The following is a 24,236-nucleotide window of genomic DNA, read 5'->3' as shown; positions in this document are numbered from 1 at the left end:
AATATAGCCTTTTGACTGTGAGACGATAAGCACAAGGTCACGTATATACAGATCTCTGATTGTATTTGCTGTTGGTCACCTCATTTTAATGTTTGGAAAGTGTGTCAGTTAGTCCGTACTGAGGGTCAGTTAGTCCGTAATGAGGGTCAGTTAGTCCGTACTGAGGGTCAGTTAGTCCGTAATGAGGGTCAGTTAGTCCGTAATGAGGGTCAGTTAGTCCGTAATGAGGGTCAGTTAGTCCGTAATGAGGGTCAGTTAGTCCGTAATGAGGGTCAGTTAGTCCGTAATGAGGGTCAGTTAGTCCGTAATGAGGGTCAGTTAGTCCATAATGAGGGTCAGTTAGTCCATAATGAGGGCCAGTTAGTCCATAATGAGGGCCAGTTAGTCCATAATGAGGGCCAGTTAGTCCATAATGAGGGTCAGTTAGTCCGTAATGAGGGTCAGTTAGTCCATAATGAGGGTCAGTTAGTCCATAATGAGGGCCAGTTAGTCCATAATGAGGGTCAGTTAGTCCGTACTGAGGGTCAGTTAGTCCATAATGAGGGTCAGTTAGTCCATAATGAGGGTCAGTTAGTCCGTAATGAGGGTCAGTTAGTCCGTAATGAGGGTCAGTTAGTCCATAATGAGGGTCAGTTAGTCCGTAATGAGGGTCAGTTAGTCCATAATGAGGGTCAGTTAGTCGGCAGCAAAATCTGATCTGATCCAATCTGATCCGATCTCATCTGATCTATTTTACACCGTGTCTTATATTGACTACTACTTATTATTATCAGGGCGGCAGGTAGCCTAGTGGTTAGAGGAGGCAGGTAGCCTAGTGGTTAGAGGAGGCAGGTAGCCTAGTGGTTAGAGGAGGCAGGTAGCCTAGTGGTTAGAGAGGCAGGGTAGCCTAGTGGTTAGAGGAGGCAGGTAGCCAAGTGGTTAGAGATGCAGGGTGGCCTAGTGGTTAGAGAGGCAGGTAGCCTAGTGGTTAGAGGAGGCAGGGTAGCCTAGTGGTTAGAGAGGCAGGGTAGCCTAGTGGTTAGAGAGGCAGGGTGGCCTAGTGGTTAGAGGAGGCAGGTTGCCTAGTGGTTAGAGAGGCAGGGTAGCCTAGTGGTTAGAGGAGGCAGGTAGCCAAGTGGTTAGAGAGGCAGGGTGGCCTAGTGGTTAGAGAGACAGGTAGCCTAGTGGTTAGAGGAGGCAGGGTAGCCTAGTGGTTAGAGAGGCAGGGTAGCCTAGTGGTTAGAGAGGCAGGGTGGCCTAGTGGTTAGAGGAGGCAGGTTGCCTAGTGGTTAGAGAGGCAGGGTAGCCTAGTGGTTAGAGAGGCAGGGTAGCCTAGTGGTTAGAGCGTTGGACTCAAATCCCCGAGCTGACAAGGTAAAAATCTGTCGTTCTGCCCCCTGAACAAGGCAGTTAACCCACTGTTCCTAGGCCGTCATTGTAAATAAGAATTTGTTCATAACTGACTTGCCTAGTTAAATAAAAAATGATTTAAAGTCATTAAGATGACAAAGGAGGGATATCCCTCTTACTTATATTTATTGAGTCACGGTGATGACAACATCACTTGTTTAAGCCCTTTGCCTTTACTTAGAGCTTAAAAGAAATGGGCCAGTCACGATGATGACGCGAACTGAACCGTTCCAGATTAGAACAGCAGTTAGACGAAGGGGTTTGTGATTATATTACTGACTTCTATGGCCAGTTTCCCAGACACAGATTCATTTAGCCCGGAACTAAACAAATAAAATTATTTAAAAAAATTAAGTATTTCAATTGAGAATGAGTTTGTCCAGAATTAGGTTTACATCTAACTGGGAAACTGACCCGACTGTTTCTACTATTGCTAAGTTTAAAAAAATAGTTTTTCCTTCTTTCCCGTCTAAATAATTGAATAGAAACAAACAGTATTTTAAGCTGGAATCGTACAGTGTGACAGGGCCGTAGATACAGAAGGGTTGCGTTCTGGAGTTGGGTTCCTCCTTTTTGTTTATTCATTATTTACAGCAAACCATATAATGCTTGAGAAAAATCTTGAATATAAATAATATAATGAAAACAGATGTGTCAATGCCACTTTCAGAAGCATGTTAATAGATGCAGGCTAATAATTCATGATTCATTTATTAAAAAAAGTTGTATTTTCTGATTATTTAGGCTTAAACAAATCAACCATGCACAACCACACACAGGCTGAACACAGGCTGAACACAGGCTGAACACAGGCTGAACACAGGCTGAACACAGGCTGAACACAGGCTGAACACAGGAACACACAGGCTGAACACAGGCTGAACACAGGAACACAGGCTGAACACAGGAACACAGGCTGAACACACACTCAGGCTGAACACACACTCAGGCTGAACACACACTCAGGCTGAACACACACTCAGGCTGAACACACACTCAGGCTGAACACACACTCAGGCTGAACACACACTCAGGCTGTGTGTTTGTGTTCTGATGGAATGTGGTTATACCAGTCAGCATCCTGTCTCTACTCAAACACAGGACTGTGTTCAGCAGGGCACACCGACGCAAAACTTTTTCAAACGGACAACGAAAACAAACAAGCATTTCTTATTGGAACATTTCACTCTGTTTCAGAGTATTAGCTAATGTTAGTGTGCCAAGTGAACGACCCAGCAGCTCTGCTGTCTGGACAGAAGGCGCCAACAGACCTGAGAAAAGACCACGGACACAATAAGGGAAAAGAGCTCGGTATGACTAATGACTATATGGGACTCTATGCAGTACCTGGCTCTATGCAGTACCTGGCTCTATGCAGTACCTGGCTCTATGCAGTACCTGACTCTATGCAGTACCTGGCTCTATGCAGTACCTGGCTCTATGCAGTACCTGGCTCTATGCAGTACCTGGCTCTATGCAGTACCTGGCTCTATGCAGTACCTGGCTCTAATGCAGTACCTGGCTCTAATGCAGTACCTGACTCTATGCAGTACCTGGCTCTATGCAGTACCTGGCTCTATGCAGTACCTGGCTCTATGCAGTACCTGGCTCTATGCAGTACCTGGCTCTATGCAGTACCTGGCTCTATGCAGTACCTGGCTCTATGCAGTACCTGACTCTATGCAGTACCTGACTCTATGCAGTACCTGACTCTATGCAGTACCTGGCTCTATGCAGTACCTGGCTCTATGCAGTACCTGGCTCTATGCAGTACCTGGCTCTATGCAGTACCTGACTCTATGCAGTACCTGGCTCTATGCAGTACCTGACTCTATGCAGTACCTGGCTCTATGCAGTACCTGGCTCTATGCAGTACCTGGCTCTATGCAGTACCTGGCTCTATGCAGTACCTGGCTCTATGCAGTACCTGACTCTATGCAGTACCTGACTCTATGCAGTACCTGGCTCTATGCAGTACCTGGCTCTATGCAGTACCTGGCTCTATGCAGTACCTGACTCTATGCAGTACCTGGCTCTATGCAGTACCTGACTCTATGCAGTACCTGACTCTATGCAGTACCTGACTCTATGCAGTACCTGGCTCTATGCAGTACCTGGCTCTATGCAGTACCTGGCTCTATGCAGTACCTGGCTCTAATGCAGTACCTGACTCTATGCAGTACCTGGCTCTATGCAGTACCTGGCTCTATGCAGTACCTGGCTCTATGCAGTACCTGGCTCTATGCAGTACCTGGCTCTAATGCAGTACCTGACTCTATGCAGTACCTGGCTCTATGCAGTACCTGACTCTATGCAGTACCTGGCTCTATGCAGTACCTGACTCTATGCAGTACCTGGCTCTCTATCAGACCTCTGTATGACTAATGACTATAAGGGACTCTATGCAATGCATGTGCCAACCAATGCAGTATTCATTCTGAACCAATTGTACTGTTTCTTTGTACCACTTTCTATAGGTCAACTTGTTTTGCTAATATTTATTATTAATAATAATAATAATAATAATAATATGACAATACCTTGCTATTACAGTGTTTAAAAATGTACCACGGAACACTTGATGTCTGTCTTACTAACAATCAGCATGACTCTGAAATATACAATGAGATCCACTGGGAATTCATGGTCATAGGTCACCAGTTATTACTGCACCAGACTGCAATAATAAAAAAAAAATACTTTACATGAATGAACACATGGGATAAATATTAAAAATAGACATGTGTTTTGTTATTAGCCCTAGTATGAATGTGTTTTTATTTTATTTTTTCCATTTTTCTTATTACACACATTGGTCAATACTGAAATCAAAGAAAGTGCCAGTGAATGATATGGATGGTTCACTGCATACAGTATATGGTTTAACTGTAGATGAAATTAAATAAATTATGGTCTGGATTTTAAAATAAATATAAAAACGCTTACAATGTTTACTAATTTTGGAATTTCATGTGTCTTTAATTACTTTCAATAAAATGCTAATTCAGTTGGACTTTTGGTTTTGTGTTTATTTTTTAAATATTTTTTTAATCATGTGTTTGTCATAGGAAATTATATAAAAGTTTAACTTTCCATGACCTCTCAAATAATAATTTTCCAATTCTAGTATCTCAAGGCCCAACTGTTGACGTTACAGTACATATTACATATTACATATTACGAAACGCTTCAGTCTGGTTTTAGACCCCATCATAGCACTGAGACTGCACTTGTGAAGGTGGTAAATGACCTTTTAATAACGTCAGACCGAGGCTCTGCATCTGTCCTCGTGCTCCTAGATCTTAGTGCCGCTTTTGATACCATCGATCACCACATTCTTTTGGAGAGATTGGAAACCCAAATTGGTCTACACGGACAAGTTCTGGCCTGGTTTAGATCTTATCTGTCGGAAAGATATCAGTCTGTCTCTCTGGATGGTTTGTCCTCTGACAAATCAACTGTACATTTCGGTGTTCCTCAAGGTTCCGTTTTAGGACCACTATTGTTTTCACTATATATTTTACCTCTTGGGGATGTCATTCGAAAACATAATGTTAAATTTCACTGCTATGCGGACGACACACAGCTGTACATTTCAATGAAACATGGTGAAGCCCCAAAATTGCCCTCGCTAGAAGCCTGTGTTTCAGACATAAAGAAGTGGATGGCTGCAAACTTTCTACTTTTAAACTCGGACAAAACAGAGATGCTTGTTCTAGGTCCCAAGAAACAAAGAGATCTTCTGTTGAATCTGACAATTAATCTGGATGGTTGTACAGTCGTCTCAAATAAAACTGTGAAGGACCTCGGGGTTACTCTGGACCCTGATCTCTCTTTTGAAGAACATATCAAGACTGTTTCAAGGACAGCTTTTTTCCATCTACGTAACATTGCAAAAATCAGAAATTTTCTGTCCAAAAATGACGCAGAAAAATTAATCCATGCTTTTGTTACTTCTAGGCTGGACTACTGCAATGCTCTACTTTCCGGCTACCCGGATAAAGCACTTAATAAACTTCAGTTAGTGCTAAATACGGCTGCTAGAATCCTGACTAGAACCCCAAAATTTGATCATATTACTCCAGTGCTAGCCTCCCTACACTGGCTTCCTGTTAAGGCAAGGGCTGATTTCAAGGTTTTACTGCTAACCTACAAAGCATTACATGGGCTTGCTCCTACCTATCTTTCCGATTTGGTCCTGCCGTACATACCTACACGTACGCTACGGTCACAAGACGCAGGCCTCCTAATTGTCCCTAGAATTTCTAAGCAAACGGCTGGAGGTAGGGCTTTCTCCTATAGAGCTCCATTTTTATGGAATGGTCTGCCTACCAATGTGAGAGACGCAGACTCAGTCTCAACCTTTAAGTCTTTACTGAAGAAATATCTCTTCAGTAGGTCCTATGATTAAGTATAGTCTGGCCCAGGAGTGTGAAGGTGAACGGAAAGGCTGGAGCAACGAACCGCCCTTGCTGTCTCTGCCTTGCCGGTTCCCCTCTTTCCACTGGGATTCTCGGCCTCTAACCCTTTTACAGGGGCTGAGTCACTGGCTTACTGGTGTTCTTCCATGCCGTCCATGGGAGGGGTGCGTCACTTCAAATCAAATCAAATCAAATCAAATTTATTTTTATATAGCCCTTCGTACATCAGCTGATATTCTCAAAGTGCTGTACAGAAACCCAGCCTAAAACCCCAAACAGCAAGCAAAGCATGTGAAAGAAGCACGGTGGCTAGGAAAAACTCCCTAGGAAAAACTCCCTAGAAAGGCCAAAAACCTAGGAAGAAACCTAGAGAGGAACCAGGCTATGAGGGGTGGCCAGTCCTCTTCTGGCTGTGCAGGGTGGATATTATAACAGAACATGGTCAAAATGTTAAAATGTTAAAATGTTCATAAATGACCAGCATGGTCAAATAATAATAATCATAGTAGTTGTCGAGGGTGCAACAAGCACGTCCGGTGAACAGGTCAGGGTTCCATAGCCGCAGGCAGAACAGTTGAAACTGGAGCAGCAGCACGGCCAGGTGGACTGGGGACAGCAAGGAGTCATCATACCAGGTAGTCCTGAGGCATGGTCCTAGGGCTCAGGTCCTCCGAGAGAAAGACAGAAAGAGAGAAAGAGAGAATTAGAGAGAGCATATTTAAATACACACAGGACACCGGATAAGACAAGAGAAATACTCCAGATGTAACAGACTGACCCTAGCCCCCCGACACATAAACTACTGCAGCATAAATACTGGAGGCTGAGACAGGAGGGATCAGAAGACACTGTGGCCCCATCCGATAATACCCCCGGACAGGGCCAAACAGGCAGGATATAACCCCACCCACTTTGCCAAAGCACAACCCCCACACCACTAGAGGGATGTCTCCAACCACCAACTTACCGTCCTAAGACAAGGCCGAGTATAGCCCACAACGATCTCCGCCATGGCACAACCCAAGGGGGGGGCGCCAACCCAGACAGGAAGACCACGTCAGTGACTCAACCCACTCAAGTGACGCACCCCTCCCATGGACGGCATGGAAGAACACCAGTAGGCCAGTGACTCAGCCTCTGTAAAAGGGTTAGAGGCAGAGAATCCCAGTGGAAAGAGGGGAACCGGCAAGGCAGCGACAGCAAGGGCGGTTCGTTGCTCCAGCCTTTCCGTTCACCTTCACACTCCTGGGCCAGACTATACTTAATCATAGGACCTACTGAAGAGATAAGTCTTCAGTAAAGACTTAAAGGTTGAGACTGAGTCTGCGTCTCTCACATTGGTAGGCAGACCATTCCATAAAAATGGAGCTCTATAGGAGAAAGCCCTACCTCCAGCCGTTTGCTTAGAAATTCTAGGGACAATTAGGAGGCCTGCGTCTTGTGACCGTAGCGTACGTGTAGGTATGTACGGCAGGACCAAATCGGAAAGATAGGTAGGAGCAAGCCCATGTAATGCTTTGTAGGTTAGCAGTAAAACCTTGAAATCAGCCCTTGCCTTAACAGGAAGCCAGTGTAGGGAGGCTAACACTGGAGTAATATGATCAAATTTTTGGGTTCTAGTCAGGATTCTAGCAGCCGTATTTAGCACTAACTGAAGTTTATTTAGTGCTTTATCCGGGTAGCCGGAAAGTAGAGCATTGCAGTAGTCCAGCCTAGAAGTAACAAAAGCATGGATTAATTTTTCTGCGTCATTTTTGGACAGAAAATTTCTGATTTTTGCAATGTTACGTAGATGGAAAAAAAGCTGTCCTTGAAACAGTCTTGATATGTTCTTCAAAAGAGAGATCAGGGTCCAGAGTAACGCCGAGGTCCTTCACAGTTTTATTTGAGACGACTGTACAACCATCCAGATTAATTGTCAGATTCAACAGAAGATCTCTTTGTTTCTTGGGACCTAGAACAAGCATCTCTGTTTTGTCCGAGTTTAAAAGTAGAAAGTTTGCAGCCATCCACTTCTTTATGTCTGAAACACAGGCTTCTAGCGAGGGCAATTTTGGGGCTTCACCATGTTTCATTGAAATGTACAGCTGTGTGTCGTCTGCATAGCAGTGAAATTTAACATTATGTTTTCGAATGACATCCCCAAGAGGTAAAATATATAGTGAAAACAATAGTGGTCCTAAAACGGAACCTTGAGGAACACCGAAATTTACAATTGATTTGTCAGAGGACAAACCATTCACAGAGACAAACTGATATCTTTCCGACAGATAAGATCTAAACCAGGCCAGAACTTGTCCATGTAGACCAATTTGGGTTTCCAATCTCTCACTTGAGTGGGTTGAGTCACTGACGTGGTCTTCCTGTCTGGGTTGGCTCCACACTTGGGTTGTGCCATGGCGGAGATCGTTGTGGGCTATACTCGGCCTTGTCTTAGGACGGTAAGTTGGTGGTTGGAGACATCCCTCTAGTGGTGTGGGGGCTGTGCTTTGGCAAAGTGGGTGGGGTTATATCCTGCCTGTTTGGCCCTGTCCGGGGGTATCATCGGATGGGGCCACAGTGTCTTCTGATCCCTCCTGTCTCAGCCTCCAGTATTTATGCTGCAGTAGTTTATGTGTCGGGGGGTTAGGGTCAGTCTGTTACATCTGGAGTATTTCTCTTGTCTTATCCGGTGTCCTGTGTGAATTTAAATATGCTCTCTCTAATTCTCTCTTTCTCTCTTTCTCTCGGAGGACCTGAGCCCTATGACCATGCCTCAGGACTACCTGGTATGATGACTCCTTGCTGTCCCCAGTCCACCTGGCCGTGCTGCTGCTCCAGTTTCAACTGTTCTGCCTGCGGCTATGGAACCCTGACCTGTTCACCGGACGTGCTTGTTGCACCCTCGACAACTACTATGATTATTATTATTTGACCATGCTGGTCATTTATGAACATTTTAACATTTTAACATCTTGACCATGTTCTGTTATAATATCCACCCTGCACAGCCAGAAGAGGACTGGCCACCCCTCATAGCCTGGTTCCTCTCTAGGTTTCTTCCTAGGTTTTTGGCCTTTCTAGGGAGTTTTTCCTAGGGAGTTTTTCCTAGCCACCGTGCTTCTTTCACATGCTTTGCTTGCTGTTTGGGGTTTTAGGCTGGGTTTCTGTACAGCACTTTGAGATATCAGCTGATGTACGAAGGGCTATATAAAAATAAATTTGATTGATTGATTGATATTCTGTGCAGCAAATACAGTTTCGCATGGTGCTGGCTAAAGTTTGTTTCTGTTTTGCCTAGGCTAATACTGTACCTTTATAATATTTGCATTACACACAGAACAGCTTATCCATGAAGGAGTAACAGCCTGCAACGCATAGTCATACGTGGGGTGTATTCATTCATTACAAAACGTTTCTTAAACGGAAGCAAACTGAACGAAACGGGAATGATCTAAATGAATATGTTCAATAGTAAATCGGTTTTTTGTTGTTGCTTTGTTAGATTCCCGTTTGGTTCTTAAAACGGTAAACGTTTTCCGTAATGAATACACCTCTACTTTTTTTTTTTTTTTTTTACTGTCCTGAAATCACAATTGGCCGACCGGAGAATGTCCAAAGTTCGGTTGGTATCCTACCGTCGTGTCGTGACGACCAGGGGGCGCAGTCTCTCGGATAGGAACTAACGCAGCACCACTTTGGCTCTTCCCGGAGACATGAACTGACTCTACCCGGGAGAGACCGAAGAAGATGGCGGCCACTGACCGTTCCCGGTCTGAAGCTGCAAAGCAACGACGGCAGGATCAGTTACAGCGATGGTTGGGGTCGGAAACCGATCAGACGGGACCGGGGACGAGGGATGGGTCAATGGGAACCGGGACGCGTCGGGCCCGGGTTCGGTTCGCTCAGGGAGCCGTGTTTATGGCAGCCTGTTCGGCCGGGGACAGAGAGGAGGTAGCGGCGCTCCTACGACAGGGCGCTGACATCAACCACGCCAATATAGACGGACTGACAGCGCTTCACCAGGTATTAAACTGTCTATTTGTGGGTTATAAACTAGTTAAATTGTTGCAGGTTGTTGTTTGGGTCGCCTAGTGGTATGGACGGGTTGAAACAATGTAGAGGTCTGTGTTGTATCCTACGGCGAAACAAAAATGTCTAGGTAACTACTTGTAACAAAGTAAACATTTTGGTGAAATTGAACATCGACAAGTAACATTAAGTTTGAAACTCAACTTTTAAATCACGCTCAAATCAGTGGGTTTGAATATGTTTATAAAACTACACAACTTGTTAGTCGTGATGTTGGAACATTGTCATGATAATTCCGTTGCGTGTGTGTTAAAGTAGATTGGTTCATCCCGAACTGTTGCCTTCCAAGTGTGTGTGTGTTCTCTCTCTCTCTCTCTCTCTCTCTCTCGGATGAACTGGACACAAGACAGGAAAAGGCGGTTGCTAGTCAGATGATTCCTAGCCTAACATTACTGCTTGTTTACACTGAGCTGCACTGGGGTCTGAACGCAGTCGTGGTTATATTAAGACGCCACAGAACAGGCTAGGGATACGAGTAGGAAAACGTACCTCGTTGCAGGGATGGGATCAGAGCCATGAAGGCTTCTGCATGCTTTCCTATCCAAAACAGTTGTGACATTTTTTGTTTGGATTGTTTTTTTTTTAAGTTAATTTACTGCATTTCTATACAACAACAACAACAACAACAAATGCTATTTGGAAAACAGCAAAAACAAACAACCCCAGCCAGTATCACCGTTGTAGGTTCCTTCACCTCAGTCGATCTACAAACATAGAGCCTATTAGCTATACAAGTGTAAAGTTATACCCCTGCTCTCATCAGTCGTAATGATGAGAGCTCGTCTTTGTCGACACCCCATTCAGCATTGTTCACACCCTCTTAAGCTTTAGCCCCACCTCATCTCTTTTAAAAGGAGTCACATGTGAGGCATCAAAGCCTCCTTCACTCATGCTGACAAACATACCCACGTAAAACTGACTATCCTACCAATCCTTGACTTTGGCGATGTCATTTACAAATTAGCCTCCAACACTCTACTCAGCAAATTGGATGCAGTCTATCACAGTGCCATCCGTTTTATCACCAAAGTCCCATATACTACCCACCACTGCGACCTCTTTGCTCTCGTTGGCTGGTCCTCGCTACATATTCGTCGCCAAACCCACTGGCTCTAGGTTATCTCTAAGGCGGAGCTACACCTAGCAAAGACTTATCTCAGCTCACTGGTCACCATAGCAACACCCGACCGTAGAACGCGCTCCAGCAGCTATATTTCACTGGTCATCCCCAAATCCAACACTTCCTTTGGCCGCCTTTCCTGCCAGTTCTCTGCTGACTGGAACGAATTGCAAAAATCACTGAAGATGGAGACTTATATCTCCCTCACTAGCTTTAAGCATCAGCTGTCAGAGCAGCTTACCGATCGCTGCAGCTGTACACAGCCCATCTGTAAATAGCCCATCCAACCAACTACCTACCTCATCCCATATTGTTTTAGTTTTTCTTTTCTGATCTTTTGCACCCCAGTATTTCTACCTGCACATCCTCATCTGCACATCTATCACTCCAGTGTAAATTGCTAAATTGTAATTACTTTGCCACTATTGGCCTATTTATTGCCTTACCTCCTTACGCCATTTGCACACACTGTATATAGATTTTTTTTCTATTGTGTTATTGAGTGTACGTTTGTTTGTGTAACTCTGTGTTGTTGTTTTGTGTCGCACTGCTTTGCTTTATCTTGGCCAGGTCGCAGTTGTAAATGACAACTTGTTCTCAACTAGCCTACCTGGTTAAATAAAGGACCTGTTCTCAACTAGCCTACCTGGTTAAATAAAGGTTAAATAAACACCCAAAGATTTCAAGACTGAAGGTTTATATACTACGTCTATCGCCATGTCTGTCGACGGTTGTCAGCCATTTTACATAGCAATCGCGACTGAATTCGTCCCAAAAAGTAGCTAGCAATCAGGCCTAAATACAAATGTATATTTACAGCTGACAACCATCACTGTCTGTCAACAGTGACATCATGAACATGCTATTGTCATCTGACAAGCAACTTTCTAAAACAATGTTTTGGTTAGTTTCTATCTTGTTAGCTACCTAGCGTTAAGTTAGCTGCCTAGCCAGTTCAAATAATGGCCGTATCATAGCTGACAATGTCTTAACTTTAGCAAATTCTTATTCATTATTACAGGAAAATAAACTCACAAACAAAATCATTATTTACAAGTTAATGGTGAGCTAATTACAATATCTAATTACAATATCTTACGGCTGTGAGTGTGAAGAATTAAAAGCAGGGCATTCTACCGGATAATGTTAGAACTTGGAAACTGTCTCGTTGGTCTAACGTTAATATCCTAATTTGACTTTGGTGCAGGTCATGTTCTTTTATATTACCGTCTCTGGTAAACACACACACACTATATCAAATAAAATCAGTTTATTTGTCACATGCACTGGATACAGAAGGTGTAAACAGTACAGTGAAATGTTTACTTGTGTTGGGGAGTCTGTTTAGACATGTAGCTAGCTAGCTAACTAGCTAAACAATGAACCATAATCCCAACTCGTAACGTTACTACCATGCATGAATCTGCAGGTAGCTAAATTTAACCAACTAGGTTCAATGTTAGCTGGCTAGCTAGCTGATATTAGGCTATAACTAACAGTGCAAAACGCTTTCTGAGATAGAAAATAATATTACTACACAGATCATACACGTAACGTTATCTAGCAAGTTAACAGTACGCTTTAATTTGCAATGAAAAAATGACTTTCTGAACAATTTTGAAATGTATACTATCTGAAAATGTAGCTAGCTAGACTCTCTTATACGGGATACATGGATGAACGCTTCTCCCTCTCTGTCATGGTTGCCATGGTTGCCATTAGTTTGGAGACAGGTGTTCCCTTTTCGACTCCCTCTCTGCATAATATTTGCAATCAAAAGCCAGAATTTTCTCCATCTCCTTAAATATCATACACTGCTTCCACCTGGCATTCCACCGATTTCAAAACTGGGTTAACCTCTTCGTTGCAGTTCTTCATTATATTATATAAAGGAGATGATCGTGGACTTCAGGAAACAGCAGAGGGAGCACGCCCCTATCCTCATCGACGGGACCGCAGTGGAGAAGGTGGAAAGTTTTAAGTTCCTCGGCGTACACATCACTGACAATCTGAAATGGTCCATCCGCACAGATAGTGTGGTGAAGAAGGCACAACAGCGCCTCTTCAACCTCAGGAGGCTGAAGAAATTTGGCTTGGCCCCCTAAAACCCTCACAAACTTTTACAGATGCACAATTGAGAGCATCCCGTCGGGCTGTATCACCGCCTGGTACGACAACTGCTCCGCCCACAACCGTAAGGCTCTCCAGAGGGTAGTGAGGTCTGCACAACGCATCACCGGGGGCAAACTACCTGCCCTCCAGGACACCTACACCACCCGATGTCACAGGAAGGCCAAAAAGATCATCAAGGACATCAACCACCCGAGTCACTGCCTGTTCACCCCGCTATCATCCAGAAGGTGAGGTCATTGCAGGTGAATCAAAGCTGAGACTGAAAAACAGCTTCTATCTCAAGGCCATCAGACTGTTAAATAGCCATCACTAGCCGGTTACCACCTGGTTACTCAACCCTGCACCTTAGAGACTGCTGCCCCATATACATAGACTTGGAATCACCGGCCACTTTTAATAATGGAACACTAGTCACTTTAATAACGTTTAAGTAATGTTTACATACTGCTTTACTCGTCTCATATGTATATATTGTATTTTAGTCAATGCCACTCCAACATTGCTAAATCTAATATTTCTATTTTTTTCTTAATAGCATTTTCTTTTACTTGTACTACAGTGGCATATTCCGGTAAACGGTTTCCGTAACACAACTCTGTAGCTGATTAGCAGTTTCTCAAGCAATTGAAAAAAATATGCACTTCCTCAATCAAGAAAGCTAAATCTAGATAATTTCTATTTGACTCTGTTGGTGATCCGTCTAAATTTTGGAAGACGGTTAATTCACTGAATTGTGGAAATTCCTCTCCGTCCGACTGACATCGTTATAGATTTAGATGCACTATTGTAAAGTGGTTGTTCCACTGGATATCATAAGGTGAATGCACCAATTTGTAAGTCGCTCTGGATAAGAGCGTCTGCTAAATGACTTAAATGTAAATGTTACTGAGGAGAAAAACAAATAGATAACGTGCTGATTTAAAAGCGTCACTTATCTCGGGCAGGATTTTTTTTATTTGAAAGAAAAAAAGGTGCTTTAATTGACCCTGGTCAGCCAATTGACTGCCTGTCCTTCTTCGAGTCTCTTGTTGACGCGATGGAAGATCCCTCAACTTCTAGTGAATCATTTCATTCCAACAACTTTCTACTTGCGATGGGCAAGATTATTTGTATTTTTTTTACGTCAATCTACTAGAGCTGATTGATTGATCCTTTCTTGATTCATCAGCTTTCTGGTCCTCTGCAGCATATTTAAGGCCATGATTCTATACACTGGATATTATTTTAATGAGATCTGCCCCCCCCCCAAGCACGACCAAATTTGAACCAATCATAGATGTCTATGTTTCACAAGTTTGGACATCAAAATACAGTACGTTATAGTTATACTTGACTCTACTGTGTACTTTACTGAACTTTTCTTTAGTGTCCAACTGTGGTTTGTGACTACTATGATTTCCCATTGTAGCCAATTCATTTACAGAAAATATTTTTTTATATTACTTCACCAATTACGTCAACAGTTTCTGTTACCAACACTAACTAATTGATACCTTTACTTGTTACTTCTGTGAAGTTTCTTTATCCTCGCTCCTCATGAAGATATATGGGTTTTTGTAACGGAATTTTCAAGACACAGGGCAATGTTTATTTTTATAAATTTTATTTTACGATTTTTTTTTTTGCCTCATCGCTGCGACTCCCCATCGGGCTCGGGAAGGTCGAGTCATGCGTCCTCCAAAACATGACCCCCAAGCCGAGGTTCTTACCACCCACTCGCTTAACCCGGAAGCCAGCTGCACCAATGTGCCCGAGGAAACACCGTTCATCAAGAGGAGTAAAACAAGGTTGTTCACTATCGGCATATCTATTTATTATGGCCATCGAAATGTTAGCTATTAAATTCATATCCAACAATAATATCAAGGACCTAGAAATCCAGGGCTTAAAAACAAAGGTGTCATTGTACGCCGATGATTCATGTTTTATTTTCAATCCATAATTAGAATCCCTCCACAGCCTCAGAGGATTGAGATACTTTTTCTAACCTCTCTGGATAACAACCAAATGATGATACAGTTGAAGTCGGAAGTTTACATGCACCTTAGCCAAACACATTTAAACTCAGTTTTTCACAAATCCTGACATTTAATCCTAGTATAAATTCCCTGTTTTAGGTCAGTTAGGATCACCACTTCATTTTAAGAATGTGAAATGTCAGAATAATAGTAGAGAGAATGATTTATTTCAGCTTTTATTTCCTTCATCACATTCCCAGTGGGTCAAAAGTTTACATACACTCAATTAGTATTTGGTAGCATTGCCTTTAAATTGTTTAACTTGAGTCAAATGTTTCGGGTAGCCTTCCACAATAAGTTGGGTGAATTTTGGCCCATTCCTCCTGACAGAGCTGGTCAGGTTTGTAGGCCTCCTTGTTCGCACACGCCTTTTCAGTTCTGCCTACACATTTTCTATAGGATTGAGGTCAGGGCTTTGTAATGGCCACTCCAATACCTTGACTTTGTTGTCCTTAAGCCATTTTGCCACAACTTTGGAAGTATGCTTGGGGTATTTGTCCATTTGGAAGACCCATTTGCGACCAAGCTTTAACTTCCTGACTGATTTCTTGAGATGTTGCTTCAATATATTCACATAATTTTCCTCCCTTATGATGCCATCTATTTTGTGAAGTGCACCAGTCCCTCCTGTAGCAAAGCACCCCCACAACATGATGCTGCCACCCCCATGCTTCATGGTTGTGATGATGTTCTTCGGCTTGCAAGCCTCCCCCTTTTTCCTCCAAACATAACGATGGTCATTATGGCCAAACAGTTCTGTTTTTGTTTCATCAGACCAGAGGACATTTCTCCAAAAAGTACGATCTTTGTCCCCATGTGCAGTCTAAACCGTAATTTGGCTTTTTTATGGTGGTTTTGGAGCAGTGGCTTCTTCCTTGTTGAGCGGCCTTTCAGGTTATGTCGATTTTGGACTCGTTTTACTGTGGATATAGATAATGTTGTACCAGTTTCCTCCAGCATCTTCACAAGGTCCTTTGCTGTTGTTCTGGGATTGATTTGCACTTTTCGCACCAAAGTACATTCATCTCTAGGAGACAGAACGCGTCTCCTTCCTGAGCGGTATGATGGCTGCATGGTCCCATGGTGTTTATACTTGTGTACTATTGTTTGTACAGATGAACGTGGTGCCTTCAGGCGTTTGGAAATTGCTCCCAAGGATGAACCAGACTTCAGGAGGTCTACAATTTTTCTTCTGAGGTCTTGGCTGATTTTGTTTGATTTTCCCAAGCAAAGAGGCACTTTGAAGGTAGGCCTTGAAATACATCAACAGGTACACCTCCAATTAACTCAAATGATGTCAATTAGCCTATCAGAAGCTTCTAAAGCCTTGACATTTTCTGGAATTTTCCACGCTGTTAAAAGGCACAGTCGACTTAGTGTATGTAAACTTCTGACCCACTGGAATTGTGATACAGTGAATTTGTGATACAGTGAATTATAAGTGAAATAATCTGTCTGTAAACAGTTATTGGAAAAATGACTTGTGTCATGTACAAAGTAGATGTCCTAACCGATTTGCCAAAACTATAGTTTGTTAACAAGAAATTTGTGGAGTGGTTGAAAAACGAGTTTTATACTATTAAATTTAATCCACTAGAAAAAAACAGAGCAAATAATAGAACAAATATTGTGCTATAATCTTTATGAATTATATCATAAATACGACTGGTGGAGTTATGTCATACATGCAGCTAACTAAAACATATGGAAATTACAACCAACTAATTGCGACATTTCCGCAAAAATGGAAATCGAAGGGGGGAAATGTAAGGAACTTCTCTGTCAGCTCTGCATTAAAGAACATAATTGGTTAAAGAAAATGTCGATAAATAAAAAAGTATACCAGTTTCATTTAAGGACCAAAACATTTACAGCTGTGCCATTATATATTGCAAAATAGTTTGGAAGAGATTTTCCTGTGTACTTTGGATGGTGCCCTCATTGATTTGTGTCCTTGTTTATAAATATCTGGGCATCTGGATTGACGAAAATCTGTCTTTCAAAAAAGCGTGTTGATGAGTTAGTTTAGAAATTAAAAATTAAATCTTTTTAAAATAGTCTTCTATAGGAACAGGTCCCGTCTTTCATTTAAAAAGCAGAAAACAACTAATTCAACATGCATATCGCCATGGGGATATCGCCCGCGTGGCCATGGGGATATCGCCCGCGTGGCCATGGGGATATCGCCCGCGTGGCCATGGGGATATCGCCCGCGTGGCCATGGGGATATCGCCCGCGTGGCCATGGGGATATCGCCCGCGTGGCCATGGGCATATCGCCCGCGTGGCCATGGGCATATCGCCCGCGTGGCCATGGGCATATCGCCCGCGTGGCCATGGGCATATCGCCCGCGTGGCCATGGGCATATCGCCCGCGTGGCCATGGGGATATCGCCCGCGTGGCCATGGGGATATCGTTTTATTATGATCGATGGGTTCAGTACACATCACTGCATTCTGTATCAGAATGTGGGCTGGCCCTTCTTGAAGTCTCGTAGATCAATGCATTGCACTCTTCTTGTCAATACAGCCCTCTTGCATAAACTTCCTCCACACCATACCTCGTTGTTAACCTATAGATGTACGGGCCAGAGAGATGGCTAACTCTGGAGATCCCTTCCATCTCTACCTGTGGCGACCCCCCCCTCAGTCCAGTGGGAGGATGGGCCTATGACGTCCCCCCTCAGTCCAGTGGAGGATGGGCCTCAGTCCAGTAGGAGGATGGGCCTGTGACGTCCCCCCTCAGTCCAGTGGAGGATGGGCCTGTGACGACCCCCCTCAGTCCAGTGGGAGGATGGGCCTATGACGTCCCCCCTCAGTCCAGTGGGAGGATGGGCCTATGACGTCCCCCCTCAGTCCAGTGGGAGGATGGGCCTCAGTCCAGTGGGAGGATGGGCCTGTGACGACCCCCCTCAGTCCAGTGGGAGGATGGGCCTCAGTCCAGTGGGAGGATAGGCCTCAGTCCAGTGGGAGGATAGGCCTCAGTCCAGTGGGAGGATGGGCCTGTGACGTCCCCCTCGGTCCAGTGGGAGGATGGGCCTCGGTCCAGTGGGAGGATGGGCCTCAGTCCAGTGGGAGGATGGGCCTCAGTCCAGTGGGAGGATGGGCCTCAGTCCAGTGGGAGGATGGGCCTCAGTCCAGTGGGAGGATGGGCCTCAGTCCAGTGGGAGGATGGGCCTCAGTCCAGTGGGAGGATGGGCCTCAGTCCAGTGGGAGGATGGGCCTGTGACTCTCCCTCAGTCCAATGGGAGGATGCAAGAGAATATAGTTTGTTCTGTGTGTAAAAGATGTTGTCATTGGTCCTGTTTTAGATTAAATTCCCATTGGAAATTCAGAGTAGAACTATTAGCCATTTAGCTAATAGTTCTACTCTACACACACACACCGTGTTTTACCATGTCGACCGTGTGTGTGTGTGTGTGTGTTCTGCTCTCTCAATCACTTAGCTTGAGAGGAGGGAGGGAGACTCTACCAGTAGTCTGGATTCCATCACTGTCACACTGTGACTGTACCGACCCAACATGCAGTATTTATATATTATATCCAAACACATAGCTCTGTCCTTACCTGGAGGGTCTGAAGCTCTCTCCTTACCTGGAGGGTCTGAAGCTCTCTCTCTTTTATTTAACTTGGCAAGTCAGTTCAGAACTAATTCTTATTTGTGCGCCGCCCTATGGGACTCCCAATCACGGCTGGTTGTGATACAGCCTGGAATCAAACCAGGTACTGTAGTGACGCCTCTAGATGCAGTGCCTTTAGACCGCTGCGCCACTCGGGAGCCCATCCTCTATATAGTGGGTCCAACCTTATAACGATGGATTAGACTTTCGTTTCACTCTCTTGGAAACTGTCTTGAAAAATGGTTGTAGTCACACATCTCATCTCATGCTGGCCTAATGAATATAGAGGAAGACAGGTCTGTACATCCACGCTCCTTTATACCATCTACTGAACCATTTTATCTCAAACATCTTCTGACGTTGTCAGTTATAGTAGAATTCTCTTATCCTTTCACAGCGACGTGGGTTTACCGTCTGAGACTATTTCCTCTCTAATTCTCTTTCCTGTGGCCCGTTGTTCTAACCATGAGAACGTGTCTGTGTGAGATGTGAGGATGTGGTCCTTGCACGTGTCGTGAACTGCTCTCTTCTCTAGATTTACGTCCCAAATGGCACCGTATTCCCTACGTAGTACACTTCTTTTGACTATGTAGGGAACAGGGTGTCAGTTGGGACGTAGACGATACATTGGTCTGGTCCTGCTGTCACCCTGGTTCTGCTGTCACCCAGTGCCATCCATCCCTTTCTCCTCTGTTGCTCACTAGTTGCCTGGCAACGATAATTAAATATAGGCCCTCGCTCCAAACTTTCCACCCCCTTCCATCTAAAGCCTCTGTCTTCTCCCTCTCTCTCCTCTGCCCCCTCGTTTCTCTCTCTCTCTCCCCCTTCCTCCCCTCTTCTCTCTCTCTCTCTCTCTCTCTCTCTCTCTCTCTCTCTCTCTCTCTCTCTCTCTCTCTCTCTCTCTCTCTCTCTCTCTCTCTCTCTCTCTCTCTCTCTCTCTCTCTCTCTCTCTCTCTCTCTCTCTCTCTCCCCCTTCCTCCCCTCTTCTCTCTCTCTCTCTCTCTCTCTCTCTCTCTCTCTCTCTCTCTCTCTCTCTCTCTCTCTCTCTCTCTCTCTCTCTCTCTCTCTCTCCCCCTTCCTCCCCTCTTCTCTCTCTCTCTTCCTCAGTCTCCCTCTGTTTCTCCCTTTCAAATCCCGATGGTGGGGACTTCAGATGAAGAAATGGAAAAACATTCTCCTTCTAACAGCTGCTGCTGCTGTCGAAAGGCCATTTCCACAATGACTGAGTCACGTGATGACCCAGTGAAGGAGCGGCGGATCCACTGGTAGAAAACTTATGCACAGCCACATTCACAACAAGGAGAACTAAAAGAGATGAGAAATGTCCTCTGTTCATTCAGCTCGTTGGCCCGTGGAGGGGACTAGAGTCCCAAATAGAACCCTATTCCCTATATATATATATAGTGCACTACTTTAGACCAGAGCCCTATAGAACCCTATTCCCTATATATAGTGCACTACTTTAGACCAGAGCCCTATAGAACCCTATTCCCTATATATAGTGCACTACTTTAGACCAGAGCCCTATAGAACCCTATTCCCTATATAGTGCACAACTTTAGACCAGGGCCCTATAGAACCCTATTCCTTATATAGTGCACTACTTTAGACCAGAGCCCTATATAACCCTATTCCCTATATAGTACACTACTTTAGACCAGGGCCCTATAGAACCCTATTCCCTATATAGTGCACTACTTTAGACCAGGGCCCTATAGAACCCTATTCCCTATATAGTGCACTACTTTAGACCAGAGCCCTATAGAACCCTATTCCCTATATAGTGCACTACTTTAGACCAGAGCCCTATAGAACCCTATTCCCTATATAGTGCACTACTTTAGACCAGGGCCCTATAGAACCCTATTCCCTATATAGTGCACTACTTTAGACCAGAGCCCTATAGAACCCTATTCCCTATATAGTGCACTACTTTAGACCAGAGCCCTATAGAACCCTATTCCCTATATAGTGCACTACTTTAGACCAGAGCCCTATGGGGAATAGGGTGCTTGTTGGTGAGAGGAGTAAAGTATTAGCCTGTTTCCCTCTCTCTCTACAGTAAATTAGCTCTAGATTTTTACAAAGCTCTAGTCAATGTTAATATAGTGTAGGTCTCATTGTAGAGTAAGTTAACTTTTATTGTTCCAGTCAACCAATTATGTCACTTTATGAACAAGGAAGTGGACCTCAAATAGCTTTGTAATTGGTTGATTTTAAAAGGAAAGCCTCTTAGAGAATGGCTTATTGACGGTTGGCCTTCACAATCTGAGTAAATGGCAGAGCAGGGATCTCAGACTGGAAACTGGAGTCAGTGGTTTAGCGTGAGGTCTGGAGTCGTTTAGCGTGAGGTCTGGAGTCGTTTAGCGTGAGGTCTGGAGTCGTTTAGCGTGAGGTCTGGAGTCGTTTATTCGTTTAGCGTGAGGTCTGGAGTCGTTTAGCGTGAGGTCTGGAGTCGTTTAGCGTGAGTTCTGGAGTCGTTTAGCGTGAGTTCTGGAGTCGTTTAGCGTGAGGTCTGGAGTCGTTTAGCGTGAGGTCTGGAGTCGTTTAACTTGAGGTCTGGAGTCGTTTAACTTGAGGTCTGGAGTCGTTTAACTTGAGGTCTGGAGTCGTTTATTCGTTTAGCGTGAGGTCTGGAGTCGTTTATTCGTTTAACGTGAGGTCTGGAGTCAGTGGTTTAGCGTGAGGTCTGGAGTCAGTGGTTTAGCGTGAGGTCTGGAGTCAGTGGTTTAGCGTGAGGTCTGGAGTCAGTGGTTTAGCGTGAGGTCTGGAGTCAGTGGTTTAGCGTGAGGTCTGGAGTCAGTGGTTTAGCGTGAGGTCTGGAGTCGTTTATTCGTTTAGCGTGAGGTCTGGAGTCGTTTAGCGTGAGGTCTGGAGTCGTTTAGCGTGAGTTCTGGAGTCGTTTAGCGTGAGGTCTGGAGTCATTTAGCGTGAGGTCTGGAGTCGTTTAGCGTGAGGTCTGGAGTCGTTTAGCGTGAGGTCTGGAGTCGTTTAACTTGAGGTCTGGAGTCGTTTAACTTGAGGTCTGGAGTCGTTTAACTTGAGGTCTGGAGTCGTTTATTCGTTTAGCGTGAGGTCTGGAGTCGTTTATTCGTTTAACGTGAGGTCTGGAGTCAGTGGTTTAGCGTGAGGTCTGGAGTCAGTGGTTTAGCGTGAGGTCTGGAGTCAGTGGTTTAGCGTGAGGTCTGGAGTCAGTGGTTTAGCGTGAGGTCTGGAGTCAGTGGTTTAGCGTGAGGTCTGGAGTCAGTGGTTTAGCGTGAGGTCTGGAGTCAGTGGTTTAGCGTGAGGTCTGGAGTCGTTTATTCGTTTAGCGTGAGGTCTGGAGTCATTTAGCGTGAGGTCTGGAGTCGTTTAGCGTGAGGTCTGGAGTCGTTTAGCGTGAGGTCTGGAGTCGTTTAGCGTGAGGTCTGGAGTCGTTTAGCGTGAGGTCTGGAGTCGTTTAGCGTGAGGTCTGGAGTCGTTTAGCGTGAGTTCTGGAGTCGTTTAGCGTGAGGTCTGGAGTCGTTTAGCGTGAGGTCTGGAGTCGTTTAGCGTGAGGTCTGGAGTCGTTTAGCGTGAGGTCTGGAGTCGTTTAACTTGAGGTCTGGAGTCGTTTAACTTGAGGTCTGGAGTCGTTTAACTTGAGGTCTGGAGTCGTTTAACTTGAGGTCTGGAGTCGTTTAACTTGAGGTCTGGAGTCGTTTAACTTGAGGTCTGGAGTCGTTTATTCGTTTAGCGTGAGGTCTGGAGTCGTTTATTCGTTTAACGTGAGGTCTGGAGTCAGTGGTTTAGCGTGAGGTCTGGAGTCAGTGGTTTAGCGTGAGGTCTGGAGTCAGTGGTTTAGCGTGAGGTCTGGAGTCAGTGGTTTAGCGTGAGGTCTGGAGTCAGTGGTTTAGCGTGAGGTCTGGAGTCAGTGGTTTAGCGTGAGGTCTGGAGTCAGTGGTTTAGCGTGAGGTCTGGAGTCAGTGGTTTAGCGTGAGGTCTGGAGTCAGTGGTTTAGCGTGAGGTCTGGAGTCAGTGGTTTAGCGTGAGGTCTGGAGTCAGTGGTTTAGCGTGAGGTCTGGAGTCAGTGGTTTAGCGTGAGGTCTGGAGTCAGTGGTTTAGCGTGAGGTCTGGAGTCAGTGGTTTAGCGTGAGGTCTGGAGTCAGTGGTTTAGCGTGAGGTCTGGAGTCAGTGGTTTAGCGTGAGGTCTGGAGTCAGTGGTTTAGCGTGAGGTCTGGAGTCAGTGGTTTAGCGTGAGGTCTGGAGTCAGTGGTTTAGCGTGAGGTCTGGAGTCAGTGGTTTAGCGTGAGGTCTGGAGTCAGTGGTTTAGCGTGAGGTCTGGAGTCAGTGGTTTAGCGTGAGGTCTGGAGTCAGTGGTTTAGCGTGAGGTCTGGAGTCAGTGGTTTAGCGTGAGGTCTGGAGTCAGTGGTTTAGCGTGAGGTCTGGAGTCAGTGGTTTAGCGTGAGGTCTGGAGTCGTTTATTCGTTTAGCGTGAGGTCTGGAGTCGTTTATTCGTTTAGCGGGAGGTCTGGAGTCGTTTATTCGTTTAGCGGGAGGTCTGGAGTCGTTTATTCGTTTAGCGGGAGGTCTGGAGTCGTTTATTCGTTTAGCGGGAGGTCTGGAGTCGTTTATTCGTTTAGCGTGAGGTCTGGAGTCGTTTATTCGTTTAGCGTGAGGTCTGGAGTCGTTTATTCGTTTAGCGTGAGGTCTGGAGTCGTTTATTCGTTTAGCGTGAGGTCTGGAGTCGTTTATTCGTTTAGCGTGAGGTCTGGAGTCGTTTATTCGTTTAGCGTGAGGTCTGGAGTCGTTTATTCGTTTAGCGTGAGGTCTGGAGTCGTTTAGCGTGAGGTCTGGAGTCGTTTATTCGTTTAGCGTGAGGTCTGGAGTCGTTTATTCGTTTAGCGTGAGGTCTGGAGTCGTTTAGCGTGAGGTCTGGAGTCGTTTATTCGTTTAGCGTGAGGTCTGGAGTCGAATCCTAATCTACTACCCTGCAACCCTGGTACCTTCTAAACATGCTCTTTTGTCTACCTACTAACCACAGGCCATGTAGAGACAGACAGACAGACACTCCAGGCCATGTAGAGACAGACAGACAGACAGACAGACAGACAGACACCACAGGCCATGTAGAGACAGACAGACAGACACTCCAGGCCATGTAGAGACAGACAGACAGACACTCCAGGCCATGTAGAGACAGACAGACAGACACTCCAGGCCATGTAGAGACAGACAGACAGACAGACAGACAGACAGACAGACAGACACTCCAGGCCATGTAGAGACTGACAGACAGACAGACACTCCAGGCCATGTAGAGACAGACAGACAGACAGACAGACAGACAGACACTCCAGGCCATGTAGAGACAGACAGACAGACACTCCAGGCCATGTAGAGACAGACAGACAGACAGACACTCCAGGCCATGTAGAGACAGACAGACAGACAGACAGACACTCCAGGCCATGTAGAGACAGACAGACAGACAGACAGACAGACAC

At 45.0% G+C, this 24,236-nt stretch overlaps 1 protein-coding gene and 1 long non-coding RNA gene across 5 annotated transcripts in view; one reads left to right on the top strand and one right to left on the bottom strand.

Annotated features, from left to right (window-relative positions):
* Positions 1–2,938: 2,938 nt before the first annotated feature.
* On the bottom strand, positions 2,939–4,629 carry LOC123724534 (uncharacterized). Its single transcript, XR_006757131.1, has 2 exons — positions 3,744–4,629; positions 2,939–3,675 (listed from the first exon to the last, which is right to left on the bottom strand). It is a non-coding gene; the product is annotated as an uncharacterized lncRNA (long non-coding RNA).
* Positions 4,630–9,374: 4,745 nt separating this feature from the next.
* Positions 9,375–24,236, top strand: part of LOC106561824 (protein phosphatase 1 regulatory subunit 12A) — a 67,612-nt gene continuing 52,750 nt past the window's right edge. For 3 of the 4 annotated variants that reach the window (XM_045688657.1, XM_045688656.1, XM_045688655.1), the window contains exon 1: positions 9,375–9,815. In XM_045688657.1, coding sequence (XP_045544613.1) covers positions 9,540–9,815 — 276 coding nt within the window. In that variant the 5' untranslated portion in view covers positions 9,375–9,539. The remainder of the gene's footprint in view (positions 9,816–24,236) is intronic. The other variant, XM_045688654.1, reaches the window with a different exon arrangement.

The sequence above is a fragment of the Salmo salar genome, chromosome ssa10 (genome assembly GCF_905237065.1).
Source record: "Salmo salar chromosome ssa10, Ssal_v3.1, whole genome shotgun sequence".
Classification (NCBI taxonomy): Eukaryota; Metazoa; Chordata; class Actinopteri; order Salmoniformes; family Salmonidae; genus Salmo; species Salmo salar.
This window is presented reverse-complemented; position numbering and strand designations above follow the sequence as displayed.